This window comes from Hyperoodon ampullatus, assembly GCF_949752795.1.
Source record: "Hyperoodon ampullatus genome assembly, chromosome: 8".
In the NCBI taxonomy this organism is placed as follows: Eukaryota; Metazoa; Chordata; class Mammalia; order Artiodactyla; family Ziphiidae; genus Hyperoodon; species Hyperoodon ampullatus.
In genome coordinates this window covers 87,693,137-87,710,778 of record NC_136921.1, presented here as the reverse complement: position 1 = coordinate 87,710,778, position 17,642 = coordinate 87,693,137, and the positions used below count along the sequence as shown (strand labels likewise).

At 42.9% G+C, this 17,642-nt stretch overlaps 1 protein-coding gene across 1 annotated transcript in view; it reads right to left on the bottom strand.

Moving 5' to 3' along the window:
- RAPGEF4 (Rap guanine nucleotide exchange factor 4) overlaps positions 1–17,642 on the bottom strand; it is a gene marked incomplete at its 3' end in the record, with an annotated part of 310,629 nt that overhangs the window by 128,792 nt on the left and 164,195 nt on the right. The window contains 3 exon segments of the mRNA XM_079709744.1: positions 1,656–1,685; positions 1,688–1,722; positions 5,679–5,751. Coding sequence (XP_079565870.1) covers positions 1,656–1,685; positions 1,688–1,722; positions 5,679–5,751 — 138 coding nt within the window.

Genomic DNA, 17,642 nt, shown 5'->3' with positions numbered 1-17,642 from the left:
CTAATGATCCATGTATTATTTGTTACAGCGTGCTTTGGGACATCCATGTCCAAAATGGTGCCAAGATCGGTTACTTTAGCATCTAAAGCCTATTGTTTTAGACTCTCCATGAACCTGGTCATCTACAGCTTTACTCAACATACAAAGATACATTTTTTAAATAGCAGAATACCATTACAAAGGTTCACTGAACAAAGACATTTTAAGGAGGGTTAGTAGACATTTGATCATGTCCAAAATGTCCATTGGACATTTGGTCCACATCCAAAGGTCCTTGAAATTTGGTTGTATCCAAAAAGTTCATAAGCATATTTGGTGCATGACAAATGGTTTTGGACAGGACAAATATCAAGGACCTTTTGGCATGGACCAAATGTCTCTATAGATGCTTTTGGACCAGACTAAATGTCCTTCAAGGTTAAGGAGAGCCATAAAATGTAAAAGGACAGTTACTTTATAAGGGGTAGGGCATTTTTCAGAGGAGAAAAGATAGCTAGAAAATGACACAAGACTTGATAAAATAATAATTATTGCAACAGTCCTCACCTTTACTGAGCTCTATTGTATGACTCTCTATGCTTTCCACAGATTATCTCACTCAGTATTCACGATGGCCTCTTAAGGTAGTCACAACCAACATCCACATTTTAAAGATGAGGCAAGGATGTTTAGAGAAGTCAAGTGGCTTGAGCAAAGTCCCACAACTAGGAACTGAAGTCCTTTGCTGAACCAAGTCAATGAGGATTTGGTGTGACATTTGAAGAGACGTTGCTAGGTCTTGAACCCAAATGTGTAGTGGTATAGCAGTGGACCGGAATTCCCAACCAGCCCTTTAAAACCAACATTATGAAAACAGGAAGATGTAAAGAAAGCTAGAGTCAGACCTCTGAAAAGGAATACAGAAATAGTCTGAAATTACCACAGACACCGGCCCAAAAGCAGGGAAAGGACAGAAAAGGGAGACAGTTCTGTAACACTGTCACTTGGGTACAGCAATTGAGGAACACAATGACAAGTCAATACAATTGAGAGCCACCAAGCACCACTTCAGATCAATCCTTACACACTTCCCTATTAACCCTTCCATGTTGTTGTCTAAATTTAGATTCCAGTTAATATTATTATTTGCATGCGAAGACAATGCCACTACACCACCACCAGTCTTAGAAGGAGTACTTGGCACTGGTTCTTGGTGACAGATTTATCCTAAAGCACCTACTCTCTTACCTGTTTGCCCTGACCAATTAGAGCAATTCATTATTTTTGACTTCAAAGAGAAATATTGACTCTAATGCACTTGGATACAATTATAAAATCAACTGGCCTGAAATCTCATATTTTGTATTCCTACTAAGGAAAAACAGCTAATTTTCTATGTGCTGTTAAACTAGTGGTTTGCTCTACTGCCCTGTATGCATCATGGGAAAAAGAAAACACTTATCAATTATACCGTTTGTCCCTAGAATAACCTTTCTTCAGACTAGTTAACATCAAGGACATGTGATGACCACGTCAGAGCAGTCAACCTTCTCCCCTTCATATTTCAAAGTGACTCACCAAAGATGCCAGAATAAGATTAGAAGAATATTTACTGCTCTGTTGAATGTGGATAAAGAGCTCTCTTTGATGGTAGCGTTACAACAATTATTTTTTACCTTATGACAGTTTTTAGAAATTAGGCAGAGACCGAGTAGCTACTCACGTTCTCCTTGTCAGGAATCCCTAGAAGAGGAAAGAGAGAGAGAAAGAGCATGAGCTGTAAGATCAACTTGCAAAATGGCAATGAAATCCCTTGCTGAATCAAACCAAGTAAAATTTTGGTGTTTTCAATTTGTCTTTCCATAAAAACGTACACAATGCTGCTTAGAAAAATAGCAGCACCTACCAAAATCTGTAACATAAATAAATCAATGAATCAGGAACAGGGCTGTGTGCCAGATAATAAATCTCATACTTATTTTGCTTTTCTACCATACGCTTTACTCTCCTAGAGGTAAAAATCCATCCTTGCTTATTTTACACCATGTGAGCAACTGTCTCAGAGCAATTACTCTGTCTTGGGCACCAGAACACTCAGAATTTTAGACAAACACATCAACTCTTAAGTTGCACAGGTTGTATTTTTCCAAGGCACCCCCCCTGACACCGCTCCAGGGATTTGAACCTGGAGGCAAGTCGCACATAAAGACTACTAGCACACAACTTTTATTTTGGGCAAAGCAAACTGCTGCTGCTTCCAAGTCAGGTCTGAGCAGGCAATGGCTGTTTCCAGGGGTGTCTCAATTTTCTTAGCAAATAAGTTAATCATTCGTCCATTCACTCATTTACACACATTTCATGAGCACTTGGTCCAGGCTGGCACTGGTCCTTTGCACTTCCTTTGGGTCTGCTACTCTGCCATGGTAAGGGTGGCCATACTGGAAGGTCACCGGCCCCAGCAGAGCTTACTGGCCCCAGTACAGTGAGAACAAGCGGCCTTATACTGAAGTGAGAGAAGTTCAGATGGTTTTTATGTGTGGCTTGCACCTAGCTTAGAACTACTGGGGCGGTGTGAGGGGGTTTGCAATGCAAAAATATAGTACATCCAAATTCTGAGTAAGCAGGACTTAATGCGTTTAATAAGGGGCCGCACAGGACTTAAACTACTGGCATTAAAAGCACCGAGTGCCCATCCTAATAGGCAGCAGTAAGCAGGAGGGGTAAGAAAAGAATAGATTATTAGGAAACATACCCTAATTAAACTTTGACCCCCAACCTGGGATAGTATCGGGACATAAAAGCTCAGGCAGGAAACAAGGGGACAGAGAGGGTTGTCCTCTCAAGCAGAGTACTAATGAACATGTTTGCCATCACTTCTCGGATCTGCCAGAAAGAGTAAGGGTGGCCCAATGTCGGCACTCTGAAATTCGTCTTGAGTCCATCCATCCATTTATCCACCCATCCAACGACCACTTGAAAGGACTAGAGTTGACTAATGAGGAGATACAGGGTTGTAACAGAAGCTTACTTTCTAGGAGGTTTAATAAGATAAACACACAGTTGTACAAATCATCATATCAGAGTGGATAGAAATTAGGGTATTTGTAGAGAAATAATACTGAAAAGGTGCTCTCAGGCCATGCAGGAACTTGCAAGTTGGGCTAAGGCATTAGCAGTCTTGGAATTTCACCTTCTATGGCTGGCAATGGACCATCATTAAAGGTTCTGAGCAACGGAGTGGTATGATCAAGAAAAAGGAGGGAAGGGACTTTTCAAAATTAAAAGACACCTAAGACATAAAAACCAGAGGCAATGGCATGGTCCTTCATGGAAGCCCAGTTTGAATGATTAACTACAAAGACATTCAGTTGGGGAAATTCGGACTTGGATTGAGTGGTGGATATTATTAAGGAAAATCATACCAGTAATTAGGTACAATAATGGTGTGGTTTTTGCATGGAAAAGTCTGTATTTTCAAAAATGCCTGCTGAAGTATTTGGGGTGAAATGTATATATATGATTAGAAGAAGGAAATATGGCAAAATAATAATATGAAAATACCTATCAAATTATTAATAATCTTATTTAAGTATTAAAGTTTAATATTAATTAAAGTGATGACAATACAGGTATTAACTGTATCATTCTGTATGCTTGAAATTTTTCATAATAAAAAGTAAATTTAAAAAGTTCTGTGTAAGTCAGGTGTAGGGTAAACCAAGAGTGAAATAATGAAGGTTCAAAGCCAGTTGAGCCATCTTTGCTCTCAGGTCAAGGGTGATGAGGCCCTCAGCCAGGGGGCTGCAGAGGCGAGAGAAAGGAAAGAATATGAACATTACACAGGAAGGAACAAGGGATGGACAAGTGATTAACTTCAGGGGGTGGAGGTGAGAGAAAAGAGGACCCCAAAACAGTGGAGGTTTAGTACCTGGTAGGGGAGGACTGTGGAATTATGGATGGAAATACACTTTCAGGAGGAAGGATGGTTTGTGGGAATCACGATGTATTCTGTTACTGATATTTTGAGTGCATGAGACCAGGAGGACATCTGGGTGGAAAGAGAATCAGATCAGTAGTCATTTGGAAGGTTAGGCTGCCCTTTGTAAGACTCAAACACATTTGTATCAGTTGCAAGAAAGGATGCAACGGTGGAGGGGTCAGTAGAGAGGAAAAAAGAGAAAAACAGCCAAGGCTGTCTAAACTTCCAGCTGAGGGGAAGAATACCCATGAAAGAATACAAGTGGCCAGAGAAATACAAGAAAACCAGGATAATGCAGTGGAGGCTGGGACCCAAGGGAGAATGGAGTCCGAACATGGACAATCTTACCCAGTCATAGAGAACGTGTAATAGTAATGACTGAGGCTGGCTATTGGTTGGTCACTGGAGAATTCAGATGGCTTGAGTCAAGAAGTATATGGCAGAAGGAAGGCTTTGAGGGGTTAAAGAGTAACTGGTGGTGAGGAAATAATAGCTCACATCATTTGGGTGCTTATTATATGCCCAGCACATTTGCTTCTAAACATTTGACACATTTTGCTTCATTTAATCCTCACAACAATCCTATGAGGAAACCGAGGCACAGAGACACTAAGTGCCTTAATGGAAGTCACACAGCTAGGACACAGCACAGCTGGGATTTCCAGCTCAGTTACTGGTCATCCCTAGATCAGCCAGGAGAGAAAAATCAAGAACAGGGGAAGAAATGAAAGGAAAGAAAGATCTGCCCTCCAACACCCACCTCTCCAAGGACAGAAGAGAAACAGAGAAAGAGAGGGCACAGGCTGCCCAGAAACTGGGAAACAGAGGGGACGGAAGCTCACTTAAGATCCTGGTCAGGCGGGAAGGAGGGTCACCTGTAGAGAGTGACAAGTCTGAGTGTGAGAATGAGAGTGGGGATTCAAGGAGGTGGGAAGAGGATGGGAAGGGTGACTCTGGCTCTGAAGATGCTTGGAGTGGAAGTACTACTCGATCCATCAGTGTGTCAGTGTTGAAGTGCTACGGCTTCAGAAACCCCAGGGCTCGCTGCCTTGTAACACATATACGGACAAGAGCCAAATAAGGGGACGCAGAGCCTCTACGAGCAACTCCCAGGGATGGTATCGAGTGCTAAAAAGATGCTTCTGACATGCATGAATAGATAGACAGACTCAGGACACAGGATTTCTTCGAGTCTAGTGGGCACCCATTAGAAAAGAGCATCACAGAGAAAAACTTCCTTTCTTTTATGATCAGCCAGAGACTGATCTGGCTGATTCCAGATCTCTTACAAAAGGTCTGGAATATGAAGAGGCCACGATTTAAGAAGAATAAAGAATGAATCCCGCTGCTTCTCTCCTTGATCTGTAGCTTCAAAATAAGCAAGAGGTGTGGCTCTCAGGTGTCTAAGACCAACACAGTTCATGAACTCCATTTTTAAAAGGGCCCAGAAACAACACTTTAAAATGAAGGTATTCTGGGAAAGCATGCTGAAGTTGCAACTAGTACCAGAGCATACCTCCCTCTATCAGCTAAAACCACAAAATTATACTATAGGAACAATTTTTTAAAATAACTCAAGTGTGGGCTGGTGGGTCTGTTTATCCACAAAAGAGTCTGGAGACTTACTGTCAAGCTGGTGTAGGAAGTATTTTTTTGTCACATGGAAACACATACCGCACAACAGATTTTTATATACAAAATGTTCGTATTTTTCACTTACTGTCATTGTTAGAGCCTGTTTCCATAACACCATAAGGAGGAGCCAGAAGTCCTGCCATGTACTGTCGATACTTCTGAAAGACAAGATTGTAAACTCAGTGTACAGATATTTACTCACTTTGAGCATTCGTGTATTTACATGTTAAAAAGCAGAAACGCTGGGTGTCAGGAAGCATCTGAGTCGTGTATTTATAGAGCCATGGAGCGTGCTGTCTGGGCTCTGGGGCCTAAAATAAAAATGCTGTGTTCTAAAGAGGTCTTCCCGGATGAGACTGAAAGAGCCCCTGTTGGGGAGGGAGTTCTATCACAGCCCATTCCTCCATGTATTTGTGACTGATTAGCCAAACGGTGTGGGCTCTTACCCTCCCCTCCACCTCTTGCCCAGCTTCTCATGCTCTCAAACACATGCTCAGGTTTTTGAGGAGGGAAAAGACATTTGGTTTTTGCAGATGCAGATACAAATGAAAGTGCCGCCTTCTTAACAGGTGAATAGCACTGAATCAGCTGTCTTTCAAAGCAAAAAGAAATGCATCTCTAGAAAATGTCTGTTTTGAAAGGAGCTGATTCATCGCCATTTACCAACTTCCTTTTACACTGTACACCTGCCCGTTATGTGACCTCCAAGGAACTTTCGATTTGTGGTCAAATAGAATAGTTTGGCTTCATTTAGAACTATTTGGATTCCCCTGAATTCTCCCCCTAACTTTTGGTCCAGGCCTGCTTTAAAACCTGGGGCTCAGCGATACATATTAGCCTTGGGAGTCTGTTTTGAAGGGATAAGGCTTGGTGAGCATAAAGCATGTAGGTAGAGTACCCACCCAACAAGAGAGGAGTGACATTTATGAAGAATGGAAAATGAGTGTAAGACATCCTCTCTTCTCAGGTAATAAGTACAGCCTCCTCCCCTTTCAGAATGAAAAGCTGGGCAATTTTATTTATTACATGGTGTCATGTATACTTATGGTTTATAATTATGATGACACATAAATGTTAAACAGCACCAAAGGAATCAAGACTCTATAACGTGCTTGTGGGTTACACAAACGTCAGCAGAAAAGACTTCATCTGTAGCAATGGGCAGCTGGCAGCATGCAGTATTTGAGCAGCCATCTGGCCCATTTGGTAGATTTGAATGGTGTTTGTAAAGTAACATTGACGAGTTCTCAAAAGAGCCTTCTTCTAGTCAAGATGTGACTAGCTTTTTTTTTTTTTTTAAAATCCTTTTATCTTCTCGTTCTGAGGCAACTATACTAACACCTGCATGCAAACATTTAAAATCATGATTTTTCTCTGCCTCTGAGTTAACTAATCACTCGAACGTACACATGGGACCAATCCATCACCCTGCATTCCTGACATTTCCTTTGATAATTCCCCAATTCTGCTTTTCCTCTTTCTTATGATACTATCTACTCTTCTTCCTCATGAGAAAGCACTGATCAAAGCACACTTCTGGGCATAATATTATGCTGGACTCTGAACAAAACAGGCTCAGAGAGAGCAGATAGGTTAGGTTATGTTCTGAGAAGGTTCTATGACCCCCTACAGCCTTTTGAGGTATTCCTGTCACTGTGAGCAACGACATTAACAGGTTCCTGAAAGAAATAATTCATGTTAAATTAAAGGAGCAATTTTGCTTTGCTTAGAAATGTTGTTTTGGATGCAATGGATGCAATTTGTCTCGGGCACCTCAATGTCAATTTCCATGAACTCCAGGGAAGCACCTTGCTGACTCCTAAATGAACAGGACTCCGCCTTCCTTCAACTCCATAGCACTAGGTCTGAGGTTGGCTCAGACCTAGTTGGAGCATGTTACCAGGGCTGCCACTCCTGGGAACAGAAAACAGAGCAGCTGTTTGGGGTGCAGAGTGCAGGCTGGGCTTCAGTGTGTGTTTTTACTGAGCATCTACTATGTGCAGACTGTGTCCTAGACACTGGGCTTACTGCAGAGAACAAGCAGACAAGGCCCCTTGCACTTGTGAAACATCGATCTCCCGCAACACAGGGTACCCTGCCTTGCACATAATAGGATATTAACACTTATCGTTGACTTTTGGAATGTGAATGGACATTTTCAAACATATATAAAAATAGAAAGAATACCACACCGCATACTTAACATCCATCTTCAATAATTATTAACTCATAACTAATGTTATTTCATCTACACTCCTATCCATTTGTCCCTCCCAGTTATTTTGAAGCAAATTCCACATATCATATCATTTAATCCATAAATATTTCAGTAGGAATCTCTAAAAGGTAAGGATTCTTTTCTTCCCCCAAACAAAATCATAACACCACTATCACAACAAAGAAATGTAACAATATCTCCATAATATCCAGTCAAGTGCAAATTTCTAATTGTTTCATAAACGTCATTGCTGAATTGAATTTAAAAATAATTTATTAGATACATAGATGAATGGAACAGAATACAGAGCCCAGAAATAAACCCACACGTATATGGTCACTTAATTTACAACAAAGGAGGTGCTGGGAAAACTGGACAGCCACATGCAAAAGGATGAAACTGGACCACAACCTTACACCATACACAAATATTAACTCAAAATGGATGAAAGTCTCAAACATAAGACCTGAAACCATTAAACTCCTAGAAGAAATCATAGGCTGTAGGCTCCTTGACGTTGGTCTTGGCATGATTTTTTTTGGATTTGACAGCAAAAGCAAAGGCAATCAAAGCAAAACTCAGTAAGTGGGACTACATTAAACTGAAAAGTATTTGCACAGCAGAAGAAACAATCAACAAAGTGAAAAAATAACCTACTAAATGGGAGAAAATGTTTACAAATCATATATCTGATAAGGTGTTAATATCCAAAATATATAAATATAAAAAACCCAAACTCAGAGATACAGAGAACAGATTGGTGGTTGCCAGAGGTGGAGGGTGGGGAGTGGGTGAAGTGGGTTTTTAAAACCTATTTCTTCAGAACCCTGGGCTCCTTGGAGGACCCTCAGGCAAGGGTACCATGCAAGCAGAACCTTCAACTAGAGTGTCTTCACTTTTAGCTGATATATAATTTAGAGTTCTCAGAACAATTTCATTTGAAAGATGACTTTTGCTTCTAAAAAAGAAAAGTTTACAAACGACAAAATTAAATAATCTCTAAACTTCCAGCCAGACAGATGTCACTCAAAGATCTCCATGAAAGGGGCTTCCCTGGTGGCGCAGTGGTTGAGGGTCCGCCTGCCGATGCAGGGGACACGGGTTCGTGCCCCGGTCCGGGAGGATCTCACATGCCGCGGAGCAGCTAGGCCCGTGAGCCATTGCCGCTGAGCCTGTGCGTCCGGAACCTGTGCTCCGCAACGGGAAAGGCCACAGCAGTGAGAGGCCCGCGTACCGCAAAAAAAAAAAAAAAAAGATATCCATGAAGAATCAACAAAGACCAAATTAGGATTTGCCTATGAAGTGTTAGGGATTCTATTCTCTGTTAGAAAGACGTCTATGGTTGTAGATTGGCCAAATGACAGGCTGCTCCATACCTGAAAGGGTTATCAACAAAGCCGGTAGAACTAAGAATTTAACTGAGATGCGTCATGGTGCAATGCTGTCCTTCTCAAACTGAAGTGTGCAGATGCCCCCAGTGTAGTGCCCAGCAGGGCAAGAGGGCATGTGACAAGGGTTAACAGGAGCTCTTCCTAGAGTTTACATTTTATTCTATGTCAAATAGTTTAAAGCATTACTTTTGTATTATGGAGCAGAAAACTAAATTTGCATAAATTTTAAAGATTAAAGCATGCGACTTCAAAGAAATTTTGAGCTTGCTTCTGGCTACTTCTAGCTACAAAGGGTCTAGACCCAAGGCGTTATGTATTGATTTCCTCTACATTCAGAGAACTTCAGTGGAAAAACCCAAGCGCCTCTGATGTAATAGAAAGCATGCAGATGCTGGAATCACACAAAAAGGGGTCTTAATTCTGATTCTGCTACATGCTACCTGAGTAAGTTACTTAACTCAGTTTCCTGGGATAATATCACCCATCTTTCAGGGCCATTGGGAGGATGAGAAATAAAATCTAGAGGAGTGCCCAGCACATATTAGGCACTTAATAAACGGTTACTGTAGTAGTAATAAACAATCAAGAATTGATCAAACTAATCCCAATATATTTGATATTTCCCAAGCAGAGTCTCCAGCTTTAGGGAAGAACACTCTCTAAGTGACTACTTATTACTGAGGCTGTTGATACACACACAATATAAAGACCCACAATACATCCACTGACCTGTCTGCTAAAGGGAGCTGTGGAGAAATAAGAATTTAAAGAGTAGATGTTCTAAAGTAATTTTACAATATACTGCCTATTTTCATACCCACATGGTAAAACAGTCCAAGGAGAAGGGAAGAGCCCAGGAGAGGAAGCCCAGAAATAACTGAACAAAAATAAGTAAAGCCTTTCAGCCATCAGAACTGATTTTGGTTAACAAAATCTTAAAAAAAAAAAAAAATCTCTGAATTACAATTGGCCAGTTTTTAAAGCAAAGTCAGTGCAGGGAAGAAGTCCTCAGGCTAGTGAGGCCAGAAGCCTGTTCTTAAATCAAGGTGGAGATATGCCACTGGCTATCCTAATGTTTTCTGAGAAAAGACAAAAGATGACAGCCTTAGGAAGGTTAAAACCTGGTCCATCTCTCAGCCCCTTCACTGTGCCCCCAGAGCCACTGAGGGATCTGCTGGGAGGCTGGCAGAGCAGCCACCAGGCCGAGGGAGGCTGTGGGTAAATCCAGCTCTTCTCCACAGCCTTGAGCCCCAGGCTGGGGCTGCTCCCAGCCAGAGCAGGGGGCACCTTTCTCTACTCCGTGCAATGGCTCCACATGGCCCAGCTGTAGCCTAGGAGCCAGATATAAAAGTTGGGTGGTGTCTGCTGGAGGAGGGAGCACAGTAGACATATGTCATATTCTAAAGGCCAGTCTCAATTTGTCAAGCAGGGCACAAAGAGAATAAAGGCTGGCAGCCTGAACCCTAGCTGGATCCTCTGTGACAAGAGAAGAAAGGGTCCCAGTAGGGCAGAACTCCCCACCCTGGAAGTCAAGGCTTTCCTGACACACTGAGGGCTTTCCTGGGTGTTCTCCGAGCTGCTGCCCGCTGCCAAGGCATCTAGGCTGCCAGCACGCAACTGTCACCACATTCCGCAGCAGCCAGGCACAGACCGCAGCTTTGGGTACAAGCCTTCCCAGCAACTGTCCCCTGCCTTTTGCCACCAACCCCATCCACCTAAGAGATCCTCAGGTTTCAGGAAAAACGTAAATAACATCCTTAGGCTGGGATATCAACACTAGAAAAACATTAAAAACAGGAAGCCATGAGGATGATTGACAGGCCTTGCTGTGAACACCTGAGGGTAGGGGCGATGCACATGTGCTCAGAACAGGGACATGCTCATGACAGCTCATGGTGGGCAGTGTCCAGGGTTGGGGAAGAATAGAGGGGACTCTACCGGGGGTGTGGGGATATGCTGTGTCATCATGTCCCATTCATTACATCTGTACTAGGGTCTCCCAAAGTATTAAAGTTGAGTTCATGAAATGTAATGACAAACAGGTTGCCTGTACTTTCTCTGAAAGTATCCTGATTACGTGGTAGGATAACTTAGAATAGGGAGGTAAAGTATAGGCGCCCCCTCTTTTCTGTTTCTTGGCAAGAGTTCTTTCACAACTCCTGTATGTGTAATGTATGGTGGGAAAACGGACATGGCACATTGCTCTAAAATCCCAGAGATCTAGAGAATTCTTAAACATGTGAGGAGTAGAAGCAGTTGTAGAGGGAAACCTTCATGCAGAGTTTTTCTTTTTACCCTTTTAGAGCCCTATGTACCGCTTCTCTCACAGCAGATCACTGGCTGGACCGAGTTTACCTCTTACTGCCCACTTAATCTTTTTCCTTGTTTTTTGATTTCTCTAGCATCGACCTAACAGGGCACAGAGAACTTCCATTGCCTCTTCTTCAGTGAGGTTTAATTCATCCTTTGGCCCCACTATAGATATTTCTAAATGGAGGCAAAATCTGTTTGCCAACTCCCGGCCATTTTTAATTCATGAGTAACCTGAAAGAGCTGTAGTTTGGAGGGCAATTATCACAACGATAGCTCTAATGGAGGAAGTTTCCCAAACCTGAATCGCTTAAGAATCCTAGAATGAAGCCCGAGTAAGATGGTGCTGCAAGTAAGCAAATACAGTCTCCCACAAAAACTTCCTGTTTGAAATTCTCTCTCCTCCTGGCCTGTGAAGGTGCAGAGATGCCAGCCAATAGGTGGAGGGACCCTCAAATTCTCTCAAGTGAGAGCAGGGCGGTGAGGAATACAGCTTAGGCAGCCCTCACTCAGTCACAGAGATGAGTCAGATTAGCCCGGAGGGAAAGGGAGAGAAAAATGCATTCACTAAATCAGTCAAGGGGAAAAGAGAGGCACAGTGGGGTCCTCACAGTGGGATCCCCAGGGGCTTTGTTTCTAGGGATGGGGACAGCCATTCTCACGTGATCATACAATCAGCTCAGTGCAGTGGTGCCAGGGGATAGAAGTCAAAAAGGTCCACTGAAAACGTGGCTGGGTGGTAGAGTAAGGGGCAAATTCAGAGCTGGGAGTCAGGGCAAGGACGTGAAATCTGAGGCTGAGAGGGCTTGGAGGTAAGGGCCAGAGGGCCTTCCAGGTAGAGGGGGAACGCGGGTGGTGTGCAGACAAAGCCGCGTCTCTGGCAGGAGAGTCAGGGTGAGGGTGTCCGGAGAGGGGAAGGCAGTGTGGACAGAGAGGTGCACGGGCCAGACAGGCAAGGCCTTGGAGGCCATGAGAGGAGTTTGGAACATTATCCTACTACAGTTGGAAGCGGTTTAAGTGGAGAAGTGACAAGAACAGACATGTGTTTTTAAAAGATCATTCTGGCTCCTGTGTGGAGAACGGTTTTGATGGGAAAATAAGGAAGGCATTAAGCCCTTAAGGGGAGGGCAGGCCTGGATGTGGCCCCTCCAAGGGGCCTGAGATTAGCGGAGAGGGAAGAGAGAGGGACGGGGAGCAGGGGTGGTAAAGACCCTTTGTTCCCGAGGCCAAACAACCTCCAAGTACTTAGACTTGATAATAAAGCCTCAGATTTCTTGCCAAAGCACACTCAACACACGTGCGCTTTTAATATGACTAAAAGGTTCGGCGATTGCAGGGGGCTCACGGGAATGATTATAATTTTAGTGCACACTCTGCATCTTTGAGGGACTGGAATAGCCATGAGCTTCTCTTAGAAAAACTCAAATTGAGAGGAAGACATACACACACAGTAGGTCAATGCTACTTAATTGAGTCATAAAATAATCTGTTCTGGAGCTGTGATTGCACAGGAAATCCTCCTAAACTCTCTTTTTTGCTAAGCCTGAACCTACTACAGTCCATCTAATGTATCAATGAGACTATGAACATTGTCTCTAAATAACTGCTACCTCCTTGTTTATATAAAAACCTGTTGATTGACATTTTATTTAAACATATTCGTCTTCAAAGTGATGACTATTAAGTATAGTTATCCTGAATTAAAAAGATGAAGCCCAGCACTTATAAAACTAACAGGAATATCGTAATACATAGCATGGGAACATGCAAATTCCAAGAAAGTGCTTAAATATTGATAATACAAAATTAGGATGCCTCAATCATTTAAAAACCTAAAATAAAGGATCATTTCACAGAAAGTAACAGCCCTGACTGTCATCCCATTAGAACAAACTACCAACATTTTGACTTTGCATTCTTGCTCTACAATGTACTTATAAAGGGCAGCAGGCAGTGATTCAGAAGGTGCTACGGTCTGGCTGTGTCCCCACCAAATTCATATGCTGAAATCCTAGCACCCAAGGTAATGGTATTAGGAGGCGGGGCCTTTGGGAGGTGCTTAAGTAGGAGGGTGAAGCCCTCATGAATGGGATCAGTACTCTTCTAAGAGACCCCACAGAGCTCCCTAACCCCTCCCGCCATGTGAGGACACAAGGAGGAGGGTGCAGCCTGGAAGAGGGCCCTCACCCGACCATGCTGGCACCCTGATCTCAGACTTCCAGCCTTCAGAACTGGAAAGAATAAATTTCTGTTGTTTCAAAGTCCCCTAGTCTGTGGTATTCTGTTATAGCAGCCTGAACAGACTAAGACAGTGGGGTAGGGGGGTCTTTTCGTGGCCCAAACAGTATCTGAACTTCCACTTTAGAGGCATTTCTTTAGTTTCTGGCTTTGTCCCTCAAAATCCGAAACCACTGGGGCATAAGTACTATGCATTTCCGTGGTTATTTTCTGACCGAGTTTCTCTAGAAGCATCCACAGGCTTCTCTCACCTGACCTACCTCCTTAACCCCAATCCTACCCTGAAAGCCCACTGTGCATACAGGATCCCAGTTTTGGCCATATCCACAAATGGAAACTATACAAGGGCAGTGACTTTTGCCTGTTTCGTACATTGACGGAACTCGACAGCCTGGAGTCGGCTGCTTCTTACCTTCAAACATTCTAGACCTTTGGAGCCCTTCTACTTGAATTTATTCCAAACTCCTGCAGCTTTTCTGCTCACACATACAGTGCCTACTTTCTTCATCTCCCTTCATTGGTAACATTTCTATTAGTTCTGCTCCAAGGTGCTGTAAACAACCTTGAAACATCCTTGTCAATCCAATCCCATATATACTGTCTGCCTATATCTGGGGAATCCCAGTTAACAGCTCTGTGTGATTCTGGAAGCTTCTGTTTATTGTGGAATACCATACTTGAATCCCTTGAGTGGTTCCTGGTTCCTGTCACCTCTCTGCTCGAGTTCACCTGAACTGTTTTCCTTGCAGACTGTGCTCTTATGCGCCCCACCCAGGCCCATCCTTTCTAATCCCCTCTATATCATCAAGTAACAGACTAGGCCTCCACTTCTCTCCTCATGAACACTAGGAGGTGTCAATGATGAAAGCAGTGCATTCGCCATTCTGGAAAACAGTGTGGAAGAAAACACTCGAGTGGCTTGTGTCCTAGGGGGTAGGGCACGAGAAAGGGCAAGGCTGAAAGAGTTGGGGGGATATAAGCTTTAGGATCTAGGCAGACATGAATTCCCATCCCAGTCCTGCAAACCGCCACTGGTGCTAACAAGACTTTTGAGGCTTCACTGGACCTGGCCCCCAGCTGCCCCTCCAGCCTCAGTTCCTACACTCTTCCCCTTTACCAATGGCACTTTCAGATCCTCCAGCACATGAGCTTTCCCCTCCGGGCCTCCTGCTGCCTGAAGCACACTTCCCACTGCTCATCCTTACCAATTTCCACGCACTTGCACTTACGCATGGCCTTCTCTGAGCTCCCAGTTTACAGGAGTCTCTTGTTATTCTCTCTTCCAGCGTCATACTGTTGCTGTCAGTGTGCCCATACTGTGTGGTTCTGTACTGTATATGAGTGTGTGCTGGTCCAGTGGCTCTCTCCTCTGTTCTACTCTAGGCTTACGGAGGGCAGGGACCACATCTATATTCCCCCACTGTGTACCTAAGACCCGGCACAGAGCCTGGAACATAGCAGACTTTCAATGAATATTTGTTGAGCAAATGAGTAAATGAATGAATTACTGATAGTATTTCTCAAACATTCTGAGGTTCAGGTTCCCCAGTAATAAAGCACAAATATTACCCCATACCCCTCATGGTTGATGGAAGGACTGAATGAGATAACATGGGTAAAGCACCTCACAACCCAGGCACACAATAAATACTAGTCCCCATTCCCTCTACATCATGATTTCTTCTCATACTGATTTGGCCAAGGGCTACATTCCCAGTTAAAAAATTAATGCCTGAAAGAGAGATAAGCCTAATGGATGAAGATCTACAAAAATAAAACTGGGGCTTCCCTGGTGGCGCAGTGGTTGAGAGTCCGCCTGCCGATGCAGGGGACACGGGTTCGTGCCCCGGTCCGGGAGGATCCCACGTGCCGTGGAGCGGCTGGGCCCGTGAGCCATGGCCGCTGAGCCTGCACGTCCGGAGCCTGTGCTCCGCAACGGAAGAGGCCACAACAGTGAGAGGCCCGCGTACCGCAAAAAAAAAAAAAAAAAAATCTGATAATCTGAAGATACAATGAAAGAAGCCATCTGAAACCACATGATGTCCATGGTCAACTATCTCTGTGATGTTTGCTCTTTATGAATAAGCTTCTTGCTTTTAGAGAAAGGACAGGAGAAGCATGAAGATCGGTTGATGCTGATAAAACAAGACCTAAACTTAACTCATCAAAAATCTCTAAGTACTAATCAATTTTGTAATTTAAAAGAAAGTACAGAGGGATAGAGCAGCCAGTCTTCTCTACCAGAATTAGCACCAAAATGCACTCGTTAGTGAAAATTTAGTTTTAAGAGACCCATGTATGAATCTAGCTGAAAAAAACTGGCAGCCATATATAAATAGATGATGGTAGAAAATGATTCATTTTATATATCCAACTTATTTTTTTTCATAATTCTGCCTATTGCTGTTGCTTTCTAAGCCACATCATTTTTAAATAAGTTTGCCTTTTAATTTTGTTCTAACTACCACTGTCCCTTTTTCTCTCCCACTCTTCCTCTCTAGTATAAAATTTTTTATTGCTATAAAATAAATAAAAGCTCATGGTAAAAAATTTAAACTACACAATTTGTAAAATGAAAAAAAATAATTCTCCCCTCTCACTCCCCTCCCACCTACTGACCTACCCAGGCTACTGCTGAGTTTACCACTGCTGACACTCATTTCTTCTGTAAGGCCCAGAGTTTTTCTATGCTCATGCCTATATATACCTCTCCATTGGCTTTAAAAGGGATCATATGGTACATGATATTTTGTCCTTTTTTTCCTAATAATACGTTTTGGATAGCTTTTGCTATAAGAACACATTTCACCATCGCTTTCTTGTTAGACACCTCATTTTGGGGCTACACCTCCATTTAACTCAATTGGGGGAAATCTGGAAAATATACTGAATTTGCATTGTCAATAGATCTTTCCCGAGTTTAAGACAGAAAGATAAAGATCATATATACAGATCGTACCAAGTGGTGATTTCAGTTTTATTCTTGAAAATCAGACAGCACTGTTAAAAATTTAATTCCAAGGCAAACAAATGTGCAAGCATATCACTTGGAAACGTCTCTGATCTCTCTGGTGGCTTATCTAATTGGTGTCATTATGTTGTAGCGCCATCAACTGCCAACTGTAATTTTTGTAAACCTGAAAAAGGCTTCCATGTCATCCTTTTGAAGAAAAAATATTGCACGTGCTCCCTCCCCCAACACTGTCAGAAGAAAACGAAATTTAATTAAATTTCAATCTCTGACAGTTTAAAATAATAGAAGAGAAATTATAAAACATTATGGATGAGAACTACCACACGACCCAGCAATCCCACTACTGGGCGTATACCCTGAGAAAACCATAATTCAAAAAGACTCATGTACCACAATGTTCACTGCAGCTCTATTTACAATAGCCAGGACATGGAAGCAACCTAAGTGTCCATCAACAGATGAATGGATAAAGAAGATGTGGCACATATATACAATGGAATATTACTCAGCCATAAAAAGAAACGAAATTGAGTTATTTGTGGTGAGGTGGATGGACCTAGAGTCTGTCATATAGAGTGAAGTAAGACAGAAAGAGAAGAACAAATACCATATGCTAACACATATATATGGAATCTAAAGAAAAAAAAATGGTTCTGAAGATCCTAGGGGCAGGATGGGAATAAAGACGCAGACCTACTAGCGAATGGACTTGAGGACACGGGGAGGGGGAAGGGTAAGCTGGGACAGAGTTAAGAGTGGCATGGACATATAAACACTACCAAACGTAAAATAGATAGCTAGTGGGAAGCAGCCGCATAGCACAGGGAGATCAGCTCGGTGCTGTGTGACCACCTAGAGGGGTGGCATAGGGAGGGTGGGAGGGAGACACAAGAGGGAGGGGATATGGGGATATATGTA